This window comes from Carya illinoinensis, chromosome 11 (genome assembly GCF_018687715.1).
Source record: "Carya illinoinensis cultivar Pawnee chromosome 11, C.illinoinensisPawnee_v1, whole genome shotgun sequence".
Lineage (NCBI taxonomy): Eukaryota > Viridiplantae > Streptophyta > Magnoliopsida > Fagales > Juglandaceae > Carya > Carya illinoinensis.
Window position 1 is genome coordinate 42,254,520 of NC_056762.1, and position 16,745 is coordinate 42,271,264.

General features: G+C 34.9%; 1 protein-coding gene and 1 non-coding gene across 2 annotated transcripts; one reads left to right on the forward strand and one right to left on the reverse strand.

Annotated features, from left to right (window-relative positions):
• Positions 1-542: 542 nt before the first annotated feature.
• LOC122283528 lies at positions 543-649 on the forward strand. Its single transcript, XR_006230929.1, has one exon. It is a non-coding gene; the product is annotated as a small nucleolar RNA R71 (small nucleolar RNA).
• A 12,719-nt stretch (positions 650-13,368) lies between these two features.
• On the reverse strand, positions 13,369-16,381 carry LOC122280578 ((-)-germacrene D synthase-like). The gene is made up of 7 exons (XM_043091535.1): positions 16,157-16,381; positions 15,694-15,970; positions 15,048-15,420; positions 14,713-14,931; positions 14,479-14,614; positions 14,060-14,308; positions 13,369-13,953 (listed from the first exon to the last, which is right to left on the reverse strand). The coding sequence occupies exons 1-7, from the start codon at positions 16,289-16,291 to the stop codon at positions 13,660-13,662; spliced, it is 1,683 nt and encodes a 560-aa protein (XP_042947469.1). The 5' UTR covers positions 16,292-16,381; the 3' UTR covers positions 13,369-13,659.
• Between the last annotated feature and the right edge of the window lie 364 nt (positions 16,382-16,745).

Below are 16,745 nucleotides of genomic sequence, written 5' to 3' on the forward strand. Positions count from 1 at the left end.
CAAAGGAAACCATGGCATCCTCAAGTGACATCTTCTTCTCGCTTGGTTGGCTATCAAATCCGGGAGGATGTTGAGGTTGCAACACATTCTTTGTATTTCCATATGAAAGATTCTCATGATTTCTAAGCCCTGGATGATAGTAATTTGGCATAGGATTACCACGATAATTGTAGTTCCGATTGTTGACATATTGAACTTGTTCTTGACTCGCCTCATTGCTTGGAACTATCATGCTTGTGGATGCAACATATTCTGTACTTTGTGGTATCCTTTGTGTTGTCAAGGCTGAAATCTGATGAGATAGAGTAGCTACTTGAGCGGAAAGAGCTGCTATCGGCTCCAAGTCATGAATTCCAGCAACCTTCTTAGCCAAAGTCCTCTCAGTTGGCCATTGATAGTTGTTTGAGGCCATTTCCTCCAAAAGTGCAGTAGCACCTTCAGCTGTCTTCGACATCAAAGTTCCACCAGAAGCAGCATCAACTATAGTTCGAGTTTGCCCATTTAACCCATTGTAGAACATCTGAACTTGCAACCAGTCTGGCAATCCGTGTTGTGGGCAACGTCGAACCAAGTCTTTATACCTCTCCCAAGCTTCATAGAGTGACTCAAAATCATTTTGCTTGAACTGGCCAATCTCACTCCTGAGTTGGGCTGTTTTTGCAGGAGGAAAGAATTTAGCAAGAAACCTCTCAGCCATGTCCTGCCAACTAACAATGCTTCCCGGTTGTAGAGATTGTAGCCAACCTCTAGCCTTGTCCCTCAAAGAGAAAGGAAACAATCTCAGTCTAATGGTGTCTTCAGTAACACCATTGATCTTCACAGTGTCACAAATCTCCAAAAGCCAAATGAATATTGGGATCATCCAGTGGCGATCCGCTGAATTGAGCCTGTTGCACCATGCTAATCAAAGCTGGTTTGAGCTCAAAGTTGTTGGCATTGATTGGCTGGCGCATTATGCTCGAGTAATTTCCATTCACAACTGGCCGCACATAGTCCTTCAAGGTGCGTGGTAGTACCTCACGATCTTCTTCAGCCATAGCTAGTATCTTATTTCTTCTTAGTGATCTAAGAGTTCTTTCAATCTCCGGATCAACAGGAATAATGTCACGAGATCTAGTACGGCGCATCCAATGTCAAAAACACACCTGTAGAACAAATTAAAACAAAATTCTAAATTAAAACCAAGATTACTTTGTATCGATATTGACAAAAAGAGTAAGAATAAATCAATCCCCGGCAACGGCGCCAAAAACTTGACCGGTGCAAAACTGCAAGTGCACAATATCGTAGTTTTATAGTAAAGTAATAAGTATATCGTCCTCAGGGATTGGTACCTTACTCTTGCCAAATACCAAAATTATACTAATCTCAATTTTATCTAGAGGAATCGCTAAGGTTTTTGTAGTTGTAAATAAACTTAGATCAACTCAAAGAGAAATAAGCAAAGAAAATAAAACTGACTTTCAAAGATCAAATTCAATGGGGAAGAAAACTTCTAGGAAATCGATTTCACCTAATTCTTCACTATGCTTTTCTCATCCAGCTAATTTAACTTAAACCTCTTTTGTCTATTAGCAAATCTCTAATTCGTCCAAAAGCCTCTTTCGATAGTCAATTGGAATTGACTCTTGGTTATCAATTCACACAAGAATATGCAAATTCAATAATCAAGAACGCAATAAGATCAATGATTTAATGACTACATAGGTTCGTACAAGTCTTTCGATCTCTATACTTACCTATGCTGAAATATCCAAGATCTACCCTATGATTTCCTTTTTCGATAGCAAATCACAAGATTACTTATCATCTAATCAATGGCCAGTTAATTAGAAGCAATAAATTCAGAATAAATCAGATAAACAAAGAGAGAATTGCATTAAATTAGCATAGACAATCAAACATAGTTCGGAAATAGGTTACATCGTTTTCCTAGAATGAAGAAAATTTAGCTCATGCTAGAAATGGAATTCAACATAAACGAATTCACCATGATTGTTCTGAGAAGATGGGAAGAAGAAAATAAACACTGAAAAATCCTCCTTGCAGCCTCAACTCGTCGTCAAAAGCTCAAGGGAACAAGCCAAGAGTTGAAAAAATTTGCAGATTGGTATGCTCATGATCTGCAACCACGAATAAAGGAGCTGGAACGAGAAAGGGTTCAGATACAAGGTCAACATCGGCAGATAACAGCAGAGGTTCATCGTTTACTAGAAAAATAGGGACAATCTACTGTTAATCTCGCTGGCTTAGTAAGAAAAATTTTGACAATGTGTGTCCAGCATATCTTGTATTTCTTTTGACTAAATAAGATTTGAAGAGACAATATTTTGTCTTATTCTTTATGCTATCTCTATAAAATCAATCCTGAAGTTCATCCAATCCGCATCAAGTTTCATCTTATCTCTATAACTTATCTGCATTCCTTCAACATTCTCGTTTTAAGCCTTCTATTCTTTTCTCAATGACTCATTTTTCTAACATTTCTCTAGATCCATCCATGAGGCATTTTGCATCTCAACCTCCTGTCCTTTCTGCAGCTGCCATTGGTGCCATGTTGCAGCAAGAAAATAATAATTTGACTAATAAGTCAGATTCTAATGCTATTTATGACTTGGTGAGTCTTGGGACTCGCTACTCTTCCTCTATTGTTACTTTTTCTCAGCGGCTACAAGTCAAAAATCACGAAGTTGAAAAGCTCAAAGAACAAATTGTTGTACTTCAACGAATTGTTCAAGAGTCTCACACAAGGGAAGGAATCATTCGGTAGAAGAATAAACAGTTGAAATCTTTATTATATTCTTCATTCCGCTTGCCCGTTCCTATGGATAAGAATGACATGATATTGTATGAAGAGAATGAGCGTCTCAAACATGAGGCTAAGAATCTTAAGTTTATGTAAAAGTATTTAAAAAATCTATCTCTATTTTTATTGACTCTGGTCTATCTTTTAAGAGATATTCATAGCATGCATCATACCTATTTCTCTTCTAATCATACATAATCTATCTTCTGGTAAAGGTTTTGTGAAAATATCTGCTAACTGATCGTGTGTGTTTGTGAATTCTAATATTATATCGCCTTTCTGCACATGATCTCGAAGAAAATGATACCTTATTTCAATATTCTTAGTTCTAGAATGTTGTATTGGGTTCTTTGAAAGATTTATAGCACTTGTATTATCACATTTGATTGGAATGTGATTATACATGAGTTTAAAATCTTCAAGTTGTTGTTTCATGTAGAGAACTTGAGCACAACAACTACCCGCAGCAACATATTCTGCCTCAGCAGTAGATAGTGCAACAGAATTTTATTTTTTACTAAACTAGGAAACTAGTGCATGACCTAAGAAATGACATACTCCACTAGTGCTTTTTCGATCTATTTTACAGCCAGCATAACCTGCATCTGTATAACTGATTAGATCGAAAGATGTGTGCTTAGGGTACCATAACCTTAGGTTAATTGTACCACTAAGATATCTAAAAATGCGCTTAACTGCAATTAATGTGATTCTTTTGGAGATGATTGAAAGCGTGCACATAAGCACACACTAAACATAATATCTAGTCTACTGGCTGTTAAATATAATAAGCTACCAATCATACCTCGATATATTTTCGAGTCAACTGGCTTACCGAATTCATCTTTATCAAGTTTAGTTGATGGGCTCATTGGTGTTCCAATTTCCTTAGCATTTTCCATCCCAAACTTCTTCAATAATTCCTTAATATATTTTGATTGATTGATGAATGTCCCACTTTTTACTTGCTTAATTTGCAATACGAGAAAGAATGTAAGTTCTCCCATCATGCTCATCTCAAATTCTTTCTGTATAGTCTTAGCAAAAACTTGACACATATTTTCATTAGTAGCACCGAATATTATATCATCAACATAAATCTGAATCAAAAAAATATCATCATTTTCATATTTAATGAAAAGAGTTGTGTCGATTTTTCCTCTTGAAAAACCTTTTTCAATCAAGAAACCACTGAGTCTCTCGTACCAAGCTCTAGGAGCTTGTTTAAGTCCATATAGTGCTTTTGTGAGTTTGAAAACATGATTTGGAGAAAAATGATTTTCAAAACCTGGAGGTTGCTCAACATATACCTCTTCATTTATAAAACCATTTAAGAAATCACTTTTAACATCCATTTGAAAAAGTTTGAAATCTTTATAACAAGCATATGCAAGTAGCATTCGAATAGTTTCTAATCTTGCGACAGGTGCATATGTCTCATCATAATCGATTCTTTCTTCTTGATTAAAACCTTGGGCTACAAGTCGAGCCTTATTTCTAGTAATGACTCCGGACTCATCTTTCTTGTTTCTAAAAACCCATTTTGTTCCAATAATAGTATGATTTTTGGGTCTAGGAACAAGTGTCCAAATATCATTTCTTTCAAATTGATTCAACTCTTCTTGCATAGCTAGAATCCAATATTCATCAAGAAGTGAGTCATCAATATTTTTGGGTTCAATTTAAGATAGAAAAGCAGTATGATTGCAAATATTTCTAAGAGATGATCGAGTACTTACACCTTGTGAAGGTTCTCCCAAAATTTGTTCCACTAGATGATCTTTTACAAACTTTCACTGTTTGGTTGCATCTTGTATTAAATTTTGATGATCTTTCCTGATGGCTCCATGTTGAACTTCCTCTATTGTTTTCTCTTTGTTGAGATTGAGACTTTCCGTGTTATTTATACCTCATGTTTCTTCATCAATAGATTTCTTGGAGAGTGGAGAATTAGATTCATCAAATACTACATGCATAGATTCTTGTACAGTCAAAGTCTTTTTATTGAATACTGTATAAACTTTACTATTAGTAGAATACCCGAAAAAGATACCTTCATCAGATTTTGCATCAAACTTGCCTAAATTATCCCTGTCATTCAAAATAAAACATTTGCATCCAAATACATGAAAGTAACCAATGTTGGGATTTTTCTCATTCCAAAGCTCATAGGGGGTTTTATCTAACTTAGACCTTAGCATAACTCTATTTATAACATAACATGTAGTACTTACCGCTTCAGCCCAAAAATAATTAGGCAAGTTGTTCTCATTGAGCATTGTTTTTGCCATCTCTTGAAGAGATCTATTTTGCCTCTCTACTACCCCATTTTGTTGAGGAGTTCGAGGAGCAGAAACATTATGCACAAAACCGTTTTCATCACAAAATGTTTCAATATTTTTATTAACAAACTCTTTTCCCCTATCATTTCGGATACTTGAAATAGTATAACCCTTTTCATTTTGAATTCTCTTGCATAACTTGGTAAAGGCATTATGTGCCTCATCTTTATAAGCAAGAAAGATGACCCAAGTATATCTAGAGAAATCATTAACAATAACAAATGCATAATATTTTCCTCCTAGACTTGCAACTCTATTTGGTCCAAAAAGATCCATGTGTATCAGCTGCAATGGTCTAGTAGTGGAAATATGTTTCTTAGTTATAAAAGAAGTTTTTGTTTGTTTAATAAATTGACATGCATCACAAATTTTGTCTTTAAGAAAATTTGTTTTTGGTAAACCTCTCACAAGATCATTTTTTGAAAGTTTGGAAATAAGTACCATATTGGCATGACCTAATCTTTTATGCCATAACCAACTAGTTTCATTTTGAGCTGACAAGTAAATAGCATCTTGTGAGGTAATTTCTTCAAAATCGATTGTATAAACATTATTGTTTCTAAAAGCAATAAAATAAATATTACAATCATGATCATTCAAAATAATGCATTTATCCATTTTGAAAGTAACTGTAAATCCTTTATCACATAATTGACTTATGCTCAAAAGATTATATTTTAAACCTTCAACAAGTAGAACCTATTCCCACGATCTTCCCTTTCGAGTTGTCTCCAAATGTCACGTGTCCTTCTTCTTTAGATTTAAGATCAAAAAACTTAATCTTATCTCCCGTCATGTGTTTTGAACATCCACTATCTAAAAACCACTTGTTTTTGCTTGTGGATGACTTTATGCATACCTATAAAAATAATTAAAATGATTTTTCTTGGTACCCAAGTTCTTTGGGTCCTTTATTTATTAGTATTAGAAGAAACAAGATTTTTAGGTACTCATATGGCCCTAACAGTCATTGTATGATTTCTTCTAATAGGACAAGAATGATAATTATGACCATTTCTATTACAGAAATTGTAAATAGCATGTGACATATATTAAGAACTTGAATGATTATAATAATATCTTTTTTTGATAAAATTATTTTTATGAAAAGAATTTTTTGATTATTGGTCTTTGATATAGAATGATTATCAAAGAAATTTTTATAAGATTTGTATTTTTGTTTTGGCATATATTCCAAGCCTGCCTTGTCAAAAACACATCTTTAACTACCAAGAAGTTTTTCAAAATTTCTTTTTCCATTCGTAAAGTTTTCAACAATATTTTCTAAATCAGTTTTCTTCTTATTCAATTCAAGATTTTCATCTTTCAAAATGATATTTTCTTTTCTTAAAATATCAATTTCATTTGTTAAAGAAAAATTTTTCTTTTTCAAAGCAATATATTTGATACCCAATTTTTCAAATTCCTCATAAATCTCTTCTAAAACATTTTGCAATTCTTCATATGAAGGATTTTCAATATTATCAAGATTTGTTACCTCAATGTCATCTTTAGCCATAAGACAAAGACTTGTTGATTTTTCATTACTTGCTTCACTATCTGAGCTACTTGAATCATCATCCCATGTAGCTTTTATTGCTTTCTTGCCCTTGTTTCGATCTTTCTTTAGCAGAGGACAATCTGGCTTGATATGATCAGGTTTATTACATTTATAACAAATTAAAGTATCATTTTTACCTGAATTTTTTTTGGAAAACTTTTTGAAGGATTTCCTCGGAGGAGTTCAATTTTTCTTCAAGAACCTCTGAATTCTTCTTGTTATCATCGCAACTTCTTCATCTTTATCGTCATTTTCCTCATCTTCATCACTTTCACTTTCATGAGGAACAGCTTTAAGTGCTAATCTCTTTTTTGCCTTTCCTTCTTCTTCTCCTCTTTTCAATGTGTACTCATGGGTGATAAGTGACCCGATGAGTTCATTGACTTCGAGCTTCTTGAGGTCTCTAGCTTCAAGAATCGCTGTAACTTTTGATTCCCAACGTTTTGGTAAAGAGTTGAGAATTTTTCTTACTATCTCCACCTTGAAATAAACTTTGCCAAGAGCTGTCAAGCTGTTTATGATGTTAGTAAAACGAGTGTGCATACTAGAAATAGATTCATCATCATTGATCTTAAACATTTCATATTCATGAGTAAGAATATAAATTTTTGATTTCTTGACTTGCGAAATTCTTTCATAAGTTACTTCTAAATTATCCCAAATTTCCTTTGTCGTAACGCAATTCATTATTCTATTAAACTCATTTCTATTAAGAGCATTATATAATAAATTCATAGCAGTTAAATTTAAAGTATAAAGTCTATCGTCTTCACGATCAAACTCTTCTTCTTCTTTTTTGACCTTTACTCCATCAACCATTTTCTTTGGAATATAAGGTCCATTTACAATACATTTCCAGATTTCTCTACCTTGAGCTTGAAGAAATATTCTCATTCTAACTTTCCAGAATGAGTAATTATATCCACAAAAGAGTGGAGGCCAACTGCTAGATTGACCTTCACCAAATGAAGCTGCAATGTTAGTCATAAGATCTTAACTCAAAAGATAGTTAATCTTATAATAGAGCTCTTAGCTCTGATACCAATTGTTGCCCAGATGAATAATACAAGAGGGGAGGTGAATTGAGTTGTATTAAAAAAATAAGACTTATAAATCAAATATATAATATAAAATAGAAACAAAATATGAAATAACAATAAATATAAAGAGTAAGAGTAAGAGAGAAGCAAACTCAGTATGTTAACTAGGTTCGGCCCCACTGCCTACGTCCTCGCCTCAAGCTACCCCTTGAGGATTTCCAAATTCACTATTCAACCTCCTTCAGGTGGAGATAGAAACCTATTACACCTTTGAACAACACCGCTACAAAGGATTCGTGTAGAACACCCTCTACACTTGCAATCACCTTACACGTGGTGATTCAACTATTCCCTGTGTAGAATACTTTCTACACGCACAAGGGTTATACACACCCTTTTTCTGATACAAAAGCTGATAGTGGGTAGGTTATCAGAAAACACTCCTCAATGAGTGAAATAAGAACAATACAGCGCAAATTATATCTCTCAAAATAAATAAGGATTAAGGCTCAATGCTTAGAGAAGAGAGAATGAAAGTTTTGAATGAATGTTGTATGCTCTTGGTATTGTGAATGTGAAACTCTCAAATGATCTATTTGTAGGCATATGAGACTTTATATTCAAATTTAAAAAGATTCACATGTCAAAGATAACATCATTCACTTTTTCAAAAAATTCAAATAAAAGGTTCTTCTTTTTCAATTGTCAAAGACAACATCATTCACTTTTTCAAAAAAATCAAACCTAATCTTTTACTTTTGGCATATGACAAAATGAGCACACTTTCCTTTTCAAAAAATTCAAACCTAATCTTTTACTTTTTGCATATGACAAAAAGAGCACACTTTCCTTTTCAAAAAATTCAAACCTAATCTTTTACTTTTTGTTTATGACAAAATGAGCACACTTTACTTTTCAAAATTTTCAAACAAAATCATCTACCTTTTGTATAAGTCTAAAAAAGCATTAATCACTTTTGAAAATATTCAAATAAAACATGCACATGTGAACGATGACAATCAATCATCTTTAATATTTTCAAAGTTCAACCCTTTAATCAAGGCATGCACATGCAAAAGATGACAATCAATCATCTTTCAAAATTTTCAAATTTAATTTTAAAAAATATTCATACACATGTAGAAAATGTATTTTAATACTTTATGATAAAATATTAATTTTGAGCATTAATCCTAATTTCGAATTTTAAGAGATTTACAACATTACTCTATGACTTTAATGTGAACTTGTTTCCTTCTTGGTTATGCTTGGTTCTTTGATGTGCTTGATTCCATTGTGTGAACAACTTGAGCTTGAAACTCCTTTATTCTTTGAATTCATTTGTTATCATCAAAATCCATGTGTAGATTCATAATCACATGAAACTTGAAACCTTGGGTTCAACACCAAATTTTAGTCGTCTTCACATCACCTATCCTCTACCCTGCTTGGCTAACAATGCTAAGTTGAAAAATCCAAGTCTTTAAAGCCTAAGAGACCTTTAAATGTAGGGCCACACATTTTTTTCCAACTGGTCAAGTGAATCTTTCTTTCATTCTTTTTCTGACCCCAACAAAATCTTGCCATCATGGATTTCAGTTTTGAGTATAACTTAGCAGGTAGTAAAGAACAACTCATAGAGTATGTAGGGAGTGAGAGGGCTATTGCTTTTATAAGAACTTCCTTACCACCTTGCAATAGCACTTATTTTTTCCAACTCTGTAACTTTTGCCAAATTTTGTATTTTATTTTTGAGAAAGCCTTAGTTTTTTATATGCCTACAACAGAAGGTAAACCAAAGTACTTCTCATATTGTTGAGCACTACTGACCCCCCACAACTACATTATTTCTTCTTACACCATAGATTTCACATTCCTACTAAAGACCATAGAGGTTTTATCCATGTTTATTTTCTGACCTAAAACCTTCTCATATTTATCAAGCAACAATTTAACATTTCTATTTTCCTAATAAAAGCCTAACTATTAACCTTGTAACGCCCTAGTCTTAGATGGGTCAGAGAGTTACTACCTGTGACTTAAACTCATATTCTAACAATATATTTATAAACTCCAAATTTTCAATGGCATATAAAATTATTGTTTTAAACCAACTACCTCAATACCAAAATACCAAGTCATTAGGAAGGCGACAAAAATTTTATATAAAATTCTCCAATAATCATAGAAACTGTCTATACTTAATCTACAATGTTTATATCATCTCACTCATGCTTCCTAATCATGATCTTTAGCTAAAATATTCAAATTATCTAAAAGCTATTGTGGAGATAAGGGGTGAGTTATCAACAATTTAGTAAGCAGAAAATATATACCAATATGTAAATATAAGCATTTACAGAATTCAGAATGCAGAACAAAACATTTACTTTCAGAATGCATAATCAAAACATGTTATCAAAATATCAAAGCTAAACTTTCAGAATTATCCTTGTTCAAAAGTCATTTGGCATATCATAATCTGTGACATTATCTTCATATCATATCAGAGCATCACATCAAAACAAAAGTCATATTTAACTCCTGTGGTAGGATTCTATACCACCATTAATTATATCCGTGGTAGGGTCGTATACCACTATTATACTTGTGATAGAGCCATATACCACTATGATAGCTGTGGTAGGGCCTTAACGGAGTAGATCAGAAATTGAATCAAAACCAAAACAAAATTAGATATAGAGTTAGAAAGTCTTGCTTAAGGTTTTTCAGATTCAGATTATTTTACATATTCAAAATTAGATTTAGAACATCTTTACATCACTTGCACAAATTATCAAATTTTATATTCGTTCTTTTTGCACAGTTCAGAAACATAATACAAAAAATTTACTCATGTTTATTCCAGTCATGACAAAAATACTTTTCTCTTTCATACAAATTTCATGAGTAATGCAGAACAAATAATTGAGGTCGTTTTAAGTTTTTTTCATAACCAAACATTCACATTTTCTAAAATCAATCTCAGTTCATTTCTTTTATGCAAAGTCTAGCATAGAAATCTTGCTTACCTGAATATTTTAATTTCTCTAAATTTTCTTACAACAATGCAAAGGGAATATCAATCGCCACTTATAAAATAGTATGTAAACTACATAAATTTCTAATCGAACACATACTTTGTACTTAAAAACCTGAGATATAAAAATCTATATTTTCCTTAATGTCTAAAAATTCTTGGAATCCTAAAATACTGACTCTGTCCAAAATATTTTGATATTCACATAATTTCTCTAAACAAATACACGATTAAATCCTAAGCTCATATTACTTCATAAATTAGTCTTATAATATTGTCCATACAAACACGTGATCTCAACATCAAAACACACAGAAAACCCATTATATCCAGCAGTGGCCCATAAATCTAGCCAGCCCATAAGGCAACATAACACATAAAAACTATCTGCAAACCCATGGCCCATTTCGATAAGCATGTCCCAATATCCAAAATACATACTAGCCCGTAAGTGACAAATATAGAGAGAGTTACTTGAACTGAAAGAGAGGCTGCGAGATGGTGAGGGCTTTCGGAGAGAGAGAGGGGAGAGAGGTTGTGTGTCTCGCGTAAAGAGAGAAAGAGCCTTAGCTTGGAAGCTTGCATTGTGCAACACGGAGGAACAGTGACATTAGCTGGGCGAACGTGGATGAGGCTTGCTTTCCGGGGAGTAATAGCGGCTCGAGGCAGTGGTGGCATTGGTTGCATGGTGCAACCCTCGTGGTGGTTGGGCAGCTTGCGGAGGAGCCTTATGCAGTGGAGAGATACTTGCTCTGTTTTCATGTAGTGAAACAGAAGTTCTCGGTGGTTTACAGAGGGCGGGTAGTATTTGTGCAAGGCCGTGGCTAGGTTTTGCAGGGTGGTGGCGCACAGCGGGGCTTTGGGAAAACTCGGGTAGACTGATTGGTGGTTTCTACGGTGGCTTGAGGCAGTGTTTCTGTGTTGGTTTGCTTGAACATGTAGGGCTTACTTAGCCTGGGGTGCAGGAGTTCGGCGGTTGGTGACGTGAAGGGAGAGGTGGTGATGGCACTATCTGCGGCAGAGGAAGGAGTCGTGGAGGAGCTGCTGGACGTGGGTTGCTCTGTTTTGGTCGTGGCATTTCTGTTGGCCGTTTATGGTGGTTAGGGATGGTGGTTCAAGTGGCTAGCGGTTGATGGGAGTAGAAGAGGAGGAGGAGCGGTGGTGCAGTGATTAAACTTGCTGGGATGTGGGCTCCTTTGGCCGTGACATAGCGGGCCCCAACCATGGTGGCTTGCGGTTGTGTGGATTTTCGTGGGATGAGGTAGTGGCATGAGGAGGAGCATGCAACGCTATGGTGGCGCTGCGATTGGTGGTGGAGAACAGTGAAAACTGAGTGAAACTCCATGAAACGGCAGACCCAAAACAGCAGGGAGTAGATGCGAGAGAAACTAACGAGTGAGAGGGATTTGTTGAGAGGAAGATCTGCGACTTGGAAAAATAGATTGAAAAGGGCTGGGAAAGGTGGGAATATGGTGGAGGAAAATCTGGGTTGTGTGCATGAGTTTGGTGCTGCCTGGACGTGGAGACGTGGGGGAGTGAATGTGCGGCAGCCCTAGCTTGTGGCCCTGTGGGAGATTCTACGTACATGGGCGTGCATGTATTTATATACGTAGCCGAAACCCTAGAGAAGATAAAAAAAAATATGAAAAAAAATTAAAAAAAAAATTAAAAAACATGCCTGAGATATTTAATAGTCGTGTTGGGATTTTAGAATAAATCTTCGGCCAGTGCAAAAAAAATGTCCTCCTCGTCCATAAATTATTAAATGGGCTTAACTCATTTATTGAGTCCAAAATCATTTGTTAAATCTTGATGGGCCTAAAAAAACTTTTAGGCTCTTGGACGTAATTAAACTCCGAGATAATAAAAAATTATAACTTGTAGGCTAATACAAAATTATACAATAAATCTGGAATAAGGTTTTTGAAATATTGGTCTAGTCTATCCAAAATCTCTCGTCAAATCTTAAGTGGCTACCCATACTTATTAACCAAATAAAATGTTATATATATAATTAATAGTACGCAAGTTTCGCCTGACTTAGTACCTGAAGTGTTACAAAGCTTATGTTCATGGGGCATATTAACAACTACTTTTCACATCCAAAGAATCAGGGGCTTAACACAGCTAACCATGGCGGTAGTTTATCATGTTACTTGCGATGGGCCTTTAAACCATGGAGTTTAGGCCCATGGTTAGCTGCACAATCAACTTTTTCATGACTAAATTCTTAATTATTATTCAATCACGTGCAGCTAGCGTGACTAATTGAGTCTGGTTGTTGCAGAATGAGAGAGTTTTTAAAGTTGCATGTGTTTAAGCTGGGCTAGCCAGAAGCCTAGTCAGCCAAGCCTGGAGATTTGTTTGGGGTTACTCTAATTCATAGGCCAGTCCCAAATACAAGAACGTCTGTTGCCAGATTGAAGGCCTGGTAGTCTTTCCCCAGCCTAGGCTTAAGCCCGAATCAAGCCGAGTCATAAATTTTTTAAGAGAACGACCAATTTTTATATAAGCTAGTGCTACTAATTTTTATATAAGCTAGTGCTACTAATTAAGAATTAGAAACTCATAATAATATATTTGCAACTCAAATCGATCACAATTCACTTTATTAAGACATTAACTTGAATTTAAACTGTTACTAAAACAGTCATATCATCAGAATAAGAAGAAAGAGACCAAGAAATCTTTCATATTTTATATGGTCTCCCGGCACCGACTTTATAAATTTAGATGCATGTGTTGAACAATCTGCTAAACTTATTAATTTATTCTACAAGATCTTTTTCTTTTTCTTTATTAACACGTAAACATAAACCTATCAACTATTCCTTGTGATCAACAACAACCGATGCAGAGGTCCATGACGCTTATAAGGGCACAGGATCCACCATTAAAGACGCCACAAAATCTTTGAGCACAATTCCAGCATGTGTGTAGCCATCTTCGTATTTGTATACGACATCAATGACACGTGCAAGGTTGAGAACTCGCATGAGAATTGGCATGGGGACTTTGGTTGGATAGAGGCACTCTTTGTTTATATCCTTCCATGCATCTGTCACTTGTTTCCTCAATTGATGGACTGCTTCTTCTTCTGTAACACTGTGTTGTGTCATGTAGCATTCAACAGCCGAAGCAACGTGCCCTCTCTTTTGCTCAAACTGCAAGTATTATTATTGAAGAATTGTTTATATACGTTACTATATAAATTAATAAGGAAATTTTATAAATTATTATTATAAAGAAAAAAAGGAGAAATAATTAAACCTTGTGTGACACGATGTCATCCATGAGTCGGCCAATCACTGCTGAAGCTGTGACCATTTTAGGGTCACTGAACAACCATTCGAATGAATCCTTTGTGACAAGTTCTCCCATTCCGACTAAGGATGTGGTCGCTAACATTGCGTAGCCAGAGGTAACAAGAGCAAGGGGCATATATTCATCCATTGTTGGTATGTATTTCTGGTGGAACCATTTGGCTTCATGGTGGTATGCTCTAACTTGATTCTTCATCTGAGACAACATACATACGTAGATACAAGCAATTCACAATCAGGACAAATACTAATGTTTTTGAAAGATATAATATAGTCAAACATAATATTTCCTGTTATATATGTTTGTTTGTTTGTTTGTTTGTTGTTTTGCTTAATTTCTCTGAATATAAAAGCTATGATGCTTACTGCTTCTATTGCATACTGGATGCGATATGACTTTTCTTCACCTAGATTTTGCTCCATTTCAGTGTAAACGTTTAGGAGTGCTTGGTAACTCATTTTCATGTACTCCGGGAGTTTATCTGCGGTACTCATATCCCACCTGTAAAATAGATAGTTTTTGTGCAATTAATTTTCCCAGTTAATCAGAAAAAGTAAAGAATAAATGCAAATATGATCAGGATGTGTCTCAATCTCAACCTCTCAATTGCTTCAGTAAAGAGGTCAAGTTCTTCAATTGTACCATACACATCATAGATATCATCAATAACAGAGGTCATGGAGATCACTTTGGTTAGCATCCTCCTAGCAAAGTCATATTGGGGCTCAAAGTACACTCCCAGTATCCAAAAATAGCACTCAACCACCCTGTCTCTGATAAAGGGTAGCTTCCTTGAAAAGTCCAAATCTTTCCACCAGCTGTAAAACATAATTTAAAATAATCATTCTATCAATTACTTTCAATTATCATATCATCATGTACAAGCTAGTTTATAGCACTTGAATGTACTCTGAGATGGAGCTTAATAACTGACCTGGCAATGTCAGAAAGTTCTTTCTGGTGCACTTTCTGCAATAGGTTGAAATCCAACTTTGCGAACTTAAGAAGAACTTTATCATGTGAAGCGTCTTCTTGGTATACAGAAAAGTAATGCCTTGCCTCTAGCCTTTGTAGTCCTTTTCGGATAGGCTGTTTCAACGCATGGGTTACTTGTGCTGCTAGAGGTCCACTTAATTGGGATGCTACAGACTGAAGATGTGTGGTAGTGAAGACAAGTGCCTCATCCAGTATATCTTCACCTTTTATCCTGAGATGTGTGGCTTCATACAAGCTTAAAATTCCTTTCACATCATTGCAAAGCGATCCCTTAAAATTCCCTTTGTTGTCCTTGAACTTGTTGAAAATATCTTCCTCACAATATTCCATTGACATCAAATGAGTCACCCCATGGAAGGAGATTAATATATATGTGTGTGTGTATGTGTGTTAAATAGTACTATTAGGTACTTTTTAATCCTATAACCATGAAACGGTGTGTTAAATAGTACTTTTAGGTACTTTTTAATCCCATAACCATGAAACAGTTGTGTCTTTTACTTTTAAAACCTTTAATTAGTTGATTATGTTTTCCTAGAAAAAGAATTTTGCAAGCCTATAGATCGGAAGCAAGCATTTTTTACCGCATGAAATGTAATAGCCGTCTTGTCTAAGTAGTCGAAACATAAGGGCAACACTGTAGAGGTCATCATTATATTCGGGGTAATCACTTTCATGAGTCTTCCACAGTTGTTGCAGAATTTCTTGAATCTCATTATCAAAATGGTAAGACACGCCTAAGCGTTGAATTGCATCAACCAAGTTTAGTTTTTGTGAAGGCTTCTCAACTGTAGCTGTGAGCATCTTCCTCACATTTTCCTTCAATTCCTCAATTTGTTGCCTCATTTTCATGTCAGATTCCTGTACGAGCAAAATGTATATATACACTAGTAGTGTGACTCGTTCATGAAATAATATCATTCTTTCAAGATTAAAATATTATCTCTTGAAAAGTAAGGGCTTATAAAGCTAGCGTTAGTTAGTAAAGGAAATGCAAAAGTGGTGTTGATTTACGAGAGTTGAAAACACATATTAATCTTTAATTACCAGGAATTCAGATGCATATGAGAGGAAATGGTCACCCCAAATGCTGGGTTGATAATTTGCTGAGCGACGGTTAATTTCCGGCATAACACGATTGTGAGCTTTTGGAGCAGCTACTGCTGAAACTTGAATTGGCATTTTTGAAGTTAATTGGCACCGTACGTAGTAATTGCAGATGGTTTTGCTAAATACTTCTATTGCTTTCAAGTTCCAGGGGCTAGTATGAGATGAACAGATTGCGGGTTGAGGTTTTTATAGAAAGAGAAGTGCTGTAAACGAGGAATGGAATGACGTCATATGGCATCTATGCGTACGTACAGATGAAATTATTAAGCGTAAATAAAAATAATTGCACCGCTTCAGCTAGCTTCACTCATTATTGAGGCTTGTTAAATCTACTGAAAAATGTTAAAGAAAAAAAAAAAAATTCAGGGTTTTTAAAGCTAGTCATGATGGTACTGTGGGTCCAAAGCGGCAACAACCAGGGCTAACTAATAATATATGGGCACTAGTTCCCCCACCTCAAAAAATTAAAAAAAAAAATAGAGAAAACGCCCAAAGAATATATATATATATATATTAAATAGGAATA